A 7,043-nucleotide genomic window follows, 5' to 3' on the forward strand; every position below is an offset into this window, starting at 1 on the left:
TCCTACTGCACATCATCTAGTAGACATGATATGCCCACAGTGGATTGGATAGAATGTCATCAATGTCAAACTAGCTACTAGCGTCATTGCCCTTCTAAAACAAGGAAGCTCATGTATGATGCACAGGTGTTTAAGTGCTCACGTGTGGTAGGATAGGGGCATGAATTTCTGGCTGTGTAGCCCTGCAAATGAAGCATAATGCAGCTTGTTCATCTTGGATACAAGTGCACTGCGCAGTGGTCACTTCAGTTTCTACCCTCATATATTTCTGAAAATATATACAAGTGTCCCATTGAGACTATTTATTAGGACAAAAAGTAGCCAGCTTCTCACTGTGTATATAACCCATTTTTCTTTGCTTCATCACATATATCCTGTGACACACAATGTCAATCATCACATACATCCTAGTGACACACAAAGTCAATCTGTAACATGCTTGACAATATCTGTAAGCTTCACATACACATCTTTGCTTTACGAAAGTCTTGTATCCCAGGGACACATGTATGCACAACTCAACCTGTCCCATTCTTCCATACTTGTCTTTTCGTTCTCATCACCTCAACCTCCTCCTGCATATGAGCACCTGCATAAATGCTATACATCAAGAGATAAGTTGCAGCGTCCTTTTCATGTAATCGCACTGCGTGTTCAAAAGCCCCTCTTCCTAGCTCCAAATTACCCCATTTTCGACAAGCACCCAACACCATATGCCATGCTACAAGATTGGGTTGGAAAGGCATCTTCTCCACCATTTCTATTGCCTCATCTAATTGGCCTGCACGGCCAAGGAGATCAACCATGCAGGTGTGGTGCTCAATCGTTGGGGTGATGCCATACTCCTTGCTCATGGCCTCAAAATACTTCTGGCCCTTATCCACTAGACCTGCGTGACTGCATACAGTAAGAACACTAAGGAATGTCACTCCGTTGGGCTTTAGGCCCTCTCCTCTCATTCTTTGAAGCATATGGAAAACAATTTTACTCTCTCCCAGCTGGGCATATCCTGCAATTAGTGAAGTCCAAGAGACTACATCTCGAACCGGCAGCTTGTCAAACATTTCCTGTGCTCTTGCAAGAGAGCCACATTTGGCATACATGTCGACTAAACTGTTTCCAACAGAAGGATCTTTTACGAGTTCCTGTCTGACAACCTCAGTGTGTATTTGTTGGCCCTTGTCTATGGCTCCTAAGCTGCCACAAGCTTTCAAGCTGCAAACATAAGTGACCGCATCCGGAGAGACACCATCCAGTTGCATCTGTTCAAAGCAGTTCAGTGCTTCCCCACCAAGCCCGGATTCAGCATATCCTGCAATTAGTGTATTCCAGGAGATTACATCCCGAACAGGTAGCTCGTCAAACACTACCTGTGCTTGTGCGAGCAAGCCACATCTGGCGTACATGTCAACCAAGGTGTTGCCAACAAAAGGATCTTTCGCCAAATCCTGTCTGCTAGCAATCTCGGAATGTATTTCTCGGCCCTTGTCTATGGCTCCTATGCTGCCACAAGCTTTCAGGCTGCAAACGAGTGTGATAGCATCTGGATAGATGCCCTCCAGATGCATCTGTTTGAAACAGTCCAGTGCTTCCTCTGCAAGCCCATCTTCAACATATCCTGCAAGTAGTGCAGTCCACGAGACTACATCTCGAACTGGCAGCTTGTCAAATACTTCGCGTGCTCTCACAAGAGAGCCGCATTTAGCATACATGTCCACCAACGCATTGCCAACACAAGGATCTCTTGCCAATTCCTGTCTGGTAATCTCACCATGTATTTCTCGTCCCTTCTCTATGGCTCCTAGGCTGCCACAAGCTTTCAAGCTACAAGCAAACGTGACAGCATTTGGAGAGACCCCCTCCAGTTGCATCTGTTGGAAACAGCTCAATGCTTCCTCAGCAAGCCCGCGTTCAGCATATCCTGCAACTAGTGCATTCCAGGTCACTACATCTCGGACTGGCAGCTTGTCAAACACTTCCCGTGCTAGTCCAAGCAAGCCACATTTGCCATACATATCGACCAAGGTGTTGGCAACATAAGGATCTCTTGCCAGTTCCTGTCTCGCAATTTCAGCATGTATTTCTCGGCCCTTGCCTATGGCTCCTATGCTGCCACAAGCTTTCAAGCTGCAAACAAGCGTGACAGCATTTGGAGAAACGCCCTCCAATTGCATCTGTTCAAAACATTTCAGTGCCTCTGCACCAAGCCCATGTTCAACATATCCTACAATTAGTGCAGTCCACGAGATTACACCTTGGATTGGCAGCTTGTCAAAAACTCCCCGTGCTTTTGCAAATGAGCCACATTTGGCATACATGTCAATCAATGCATTCCCAACAAAAGGTTCGCCTTCCAATTCCTGTCTGGCAATCTCAGCATGTATTTCTCGGCCTCTGCTCGCATCTTTAAGCCTAGCACAAGCTTTCACTAGGGCCACAAAAGTATACTTGCTAGGATGTACAGAGTCTTCTTGCATTTTCTGGTACAGATTGAGGGCATTCCCTGATTCCCCACATTCTATAAAACCCATGATGAGAGAAGTCCAAGAATGCTCACTCCGATCAACCAATCTGTTGAAAACCTGCTGTGCATGGCACGTGCTTCCACATTCTACTAACATAGGGACAAGATAGTTCCCGAGAGATCCATGAGGTTCCAGCCCACTTTTGCACATGTAGGCATGCAAGCGCTTGGCATACGCTAGATTCTTCTTTTTTCTGCACTGCTGCAAGATGCAAATAATGTTTTCAACTGAAGACAGCTGGGGCATCCGTTCAAACAAAGTTACTGCCTCGTCTAGGCTCACCATCCCTGAGCAGCAGCCCTCTTACAATACTTGTGATTCACGTGTCCTCCAAAAGCTGACCTTCTAACTGCTGCCACCGTCCGCTAGCTCCATCCACTGAGCCACGGTCTTGGCGCCAAAGCATTCCCTTGCTTGCGGCCTCCTTTTTCTCACACATATCTCTTAAGTTGTAACCCAGGCTGTCTTTTTTTTCCCACAGAAATTAATCCATTTTATAAAAATCGAGAGCAGTTTGGTTTCATAAGAGACTCATCAGACTAGCCCATGTGTTTTATCAGAGGTGTCGTTTACTTTGCTTGTTCGGTTGTCCCACCATTGGGAGGGATCAGTAAAGTATTCCACCATATAGCGGTCAATACCAGAGCTGTGTGCGAAGCATGAACACAATGAGAACCAAATGTGAGACGTGTTTGAATACTTCTGTCCTGCACTAGCCAAAGAGTTCTTCACCACCGCTACCCTGAACCGGACCAAGGTCCTGTACATGCTGCGCAAACAAAATTCCCTCCTGTTTCCGAGGTCCGACAAGTCCATGTTGCACTGACAGCTTAAGAAGAACTGCACTTTATGAATATGTACGTAGTTCCTGAGCTGGCCCTTCGGGTTGAACTCAACAAGGCCTCCCACGTTTTTGTCTCTTTTTTTGGCCTGGGTAAGCGTCGATTAGATTTTTGGGGGAAAAAAAAAGAAGGCCAGGGACAGGTTTGGGTTTTCTCAGACCCGTTCAGCCACGTGCCATGAATCTAAGCCATTGATCTCCCTTGATTTTGTTTGATGATGACTAAAGCACTAAAAGCATGTAGGTGCTTTTCACAATAAAAAGACTATATAAACGTTTCAAACCTATTCAATTTGACGAGATGGTCTATTTGATTTTTAAGTTTGGGCTTATTGCCATGTGAAGCTTTGGTCTCTCGGCGTTCGATTACGATTATGACAATTGACACTCAGGTAATATGCCAGTTTCTTATCGTGAGACTTATCCTCGACATTAATATTCTCTGCGTTTATATTCTCGGCGTTATCTCGACACCCAAGGAAGGGCCTGTTTCCTTAAATTATAACTCTTTGTGGAAGAAAGCACGCCACCACCCCGTCCACACTATGTGTGGTTATAATAATTATATACAATATATTATAATATAAATATCTTCAAATACTGGTTCATTAAAAAAAAAATTATTTTCAATTTGAATTCTTACAACAATTTCTCGTTTAATGCATGTTATCGATGCGAGGGAGCAAGGAAATCCAAGATGGATGCAAGATTGAAGGATCACTACAACTTTATTCATATGGTTGTAGTCCATGTGACAATATTGTAAAAACTGCAACGAAGATCAGTTATTGGATAGACTTATTCATGTATTTGTTGGACTTCATCTTCCAAAATATGGACATCACAAAATCAATAATAAATCACCACCCCTGACATTTGCACGGAGGATCGGGTCCTGACGAACCTTGTGTCGCATCTCATGTCCAGTATTTTACTCATTCTCTTTTTTCCTTAAACAATTGATAAAATAGTATTCAATTTCAAGTTAGTAGTTACTTACTCCACAATGGAAAGACTGAAATCTAGTTTAATTTTTGTTGTCCTTTTTGGCCTGCCCCTTGGGTAGCCTTAGCATCGTTATAGATTTGGCAAAGCAAAAAATCAAGTTTTTTAGAATTTAAAATTGATATTTTGTATGCCGCGTTACTTGCCTGCCACGTGTGGACTGGGCATTGATTTACCTGTTTAATGGACGCTCGCTTGCATGCAATTCATTTTTGTCATTTCTTATCTTCCACCATTTCGTCCCACCCCTGCGCTTCCCCTACTGCTTTCCAGACGAGTTCGTTTCGGTTGGACTGGACCTGAAACGGTTGGACTGGACCTGCAACGGTAGACGGAACTCCTGAAATTGATTTCCGACTGAGTGTCGGTTTTTTTCCCAGTCATCTTTCCCATCAGCTGCAGGGTTCATCCGACTAGTCTCGAGCCTTCGTAGGAGCTACGCGTTTCTGTGTAGGTAAATTTTATCTTCTTCTGAAAAAGGAGTGTCTTCTGCGTCCGGACCACGAGCAAATCCTTCTATCTTTCCCTCCACAGTGCACACTCCACATTCTACAGAGTTTCCCGGGGGAGGAGGATCCAGGCAAAACATGCACGTACTTAAATCTGCAACCAATTTTTGGGCGTCTGGTATTAGTGCGCGGCTGTGTAGCGATTGCTTTGTAGGAGCTTCTGGGCCAGTGTTGGTGGGGACATGCATGCAGGGACTCTGAGTGAGTGTCTATTGAAGGCATGTTGGAGGCAGTTGTGCAGTCGCATGCAATTCCTTTCTCACTTACTTGATTTAAAGCAAGCGGCGGCTTCGAACGTCTAGACTCTTTCTGGAGGAAATTCCTCGAGCTCATCGTCGGATTTCTTGTCAGTTCCAACGGGGCGGATTTTTGTCTAATGTGTGTTACGAGGATTTTCTATTAATTGAGGAAGATTTGGTAAGAGGGCATGCAATTGATTTGCTTACCAGATTCGGGCTCATGCTAACTCTCTGCTTGGCTATATAAGCAAACCGTCGGAATGATGGAGTAATCGTCTTCACTTTTGCGCTTGCTTTTTTAATCGTTGTCTTTCCATGGAAGGGTCTTCTAAATACATGGAGACGGATAGTGGAACGTTCGCGAAAGGTTTTCTGTTGCCAAGATTTATGCCATGCATTTTTGAAACGTCCTTCTTTTCTTCAATTTTACTTTCGTTCACTAAGTGAGGTGATTTTGCAGGTCTTGCGAAGGCATGTCCGGACTTATTGGATTCTCCTTCAACTCCAGGTATTGGGAAGAATATTGCAGGACAAACGATTGCTGACGTTGTGCCCAAGGTTGGTGAAGATACAGGTATGCCATATTTCATTAAACGTCCGTTTTCGTTGTTAAATGTAGCAGTGTACCAACATATGAAAGCTTTGCAACGCTCTTCCCACGCTCTTTTTGTTCTACTGGTGGTAACAGTTCTTTTCGTTCTATTGGCTTTCACCCACGCTCTTCCCTGTTGTTTCATTCGGTATTGAGCCCAACCATCCACTCTCTTCTCAGTAGTTCGTTTTGCGTCCACGCTCTTTTGATGGCTCCTTTTCTCGTCGACACTCTTTTCCGTAGCTCATTCTTTGTTAGGACTCCCTGGCCAGTACATGTCGGTGCAACAGAGCTATAACAGTTGCCCTGCGTCAGGAACTGCAGCGTACAAAGCTTGCAGGCTTTGTTGGTTCTATGCCTGCAAGCTTTCCACTATGCATGTTATTTGTACTGATTAACTATGGGTCCTCGTCGCCCAGCACATGATACCTGCCCACAGCTGCAAACTGTGAGTACTCGTCTTGACTAGTCGTTGTACCTATGCTGTCGCACGTACGCGTCTCCAGGTCCCTGTCTAGAAGCAAAAAAAGTGGAAGAAGATCCCCTGGTTTACTTACGTGAACAGTGTCTTCTCAGACTCTGTTTTTTAAGATCATCTTTTTCTACGATTTCTTTAATTGGATTTTTGCATTTCTCTTTAAGTTGCCCTTAAAAGTTTATTGAGTCCTCATGCCAATCTTTATTGACTCAAGCAGAATTTAAGTATGAAAAAATGTCTCTTTCTTTTTCATTAAAATTGTTTTCTCTTTGTAGGTGGAGTTGCTATTTATGCATGCTCCTATGTGGAAAAAACTGCATCCCCACCCGTCCTAAGCCAAATGCACTACTTCTTGCTTCTCCAAGTCGTCCTCCGAAAGAAAATCTTTTGAAAAATCGCCCATTAAGAAAAACCCAAGATGCTTGTTGAAGAATTCGTTTCAGGAAGTTGCGCAAGAGGCATACGCTCAAGGTACACTTTTGTTGCTTTCTCTTTTTAAAAAAAAATAAAAGGCAACATGTAATTTTTTTCCCTCTTTCTTTTGTTATATTCAGTGGAAAAGCTTATACGAGAGTATCCGGAGTATGTTAATTTTAAGTCAATAATTACTACTCGTGTGCCATTGTGCAAGCAACTCTTTGAATTCCGGCCGTTCTATGGAAACAAAGCTCCCATCCAAAAAATATTAGGGAAAAACTATGTTTACAATTAATTATTCTGAAACATTTGTCAATTGAAATTTCTTTACACTATTTCATCATACACAAAAGGTTGTATATGTTGATTTGTTAGTATCAATAAGAAATATGGTTGGTATTTTTTGTATTATAAGATAAAGAAAACACAAATTTACT

At 43.3% G+C, this 7,043-nt stretch overlaps 1 protein-coding gene and 1 long non-coding RNA gene across 3 annotated transcripts; one reads left to right on the forward strand and one right to left on the reverse strand.

The window, feature by feature from the left end:
- Nucleotides 1-265: 265 nt before the first annotated feature.
- LOC147893293 (pentatricopeptide repeat-containing protein At3g16610-like) lies at nt 266-3,463 on the reverse strand. Its single transcript, XM_087385923.1, has one exon. It carries the CDS (start codon nt 2,808-2,810, stop codon nt 519-521), a length of 2,292 nt encoding a protein of 763 aa, XP_087242049.1. The 5' UTR covers nt 2,811-3,463; the 3' UTR covers nt 266-518.
- Nucleotides 3,464-4,682: 1,219 nt separating this feature from the next.
- Nucleotides 4,683-6,718, forward strand: LOC147893294 (uncharacterized). Of its 2 annotated transcripts, none has more exons than XR_015542291.1 (4): nt 4,683-4,825; nt 5,073-5,297; nt 5,580-5,693; nt 6,465-6,718. It is a non-coding gene; the product is annotated as an uncharacterized LOC147893294 (long non-coding RNA). The 2 variants fall into 2 exon arrangements; XR_015542292.1 differs by having other exon boundaries at nt 4,683-4,821.
- Nucleotides 6,719-7,043: the final 325 nt, after the last annotated feature.

This window comes from Dipteris shenzhenensis, chromosome 15, assembly GCF_047967505.1.
Source record: "Dipteris shenzhenensis isolate YYH24624 ecotype China chromosome 15, Dip_SZ_1.0, whole genome shotgun sequence".
NCBI lineage: Eukaryota > Viridiplantae > Streptophyta > Polypodiopsida > Gleicheniales > Dipteridaceae > Dipteris > Dipteris shenzhenensis.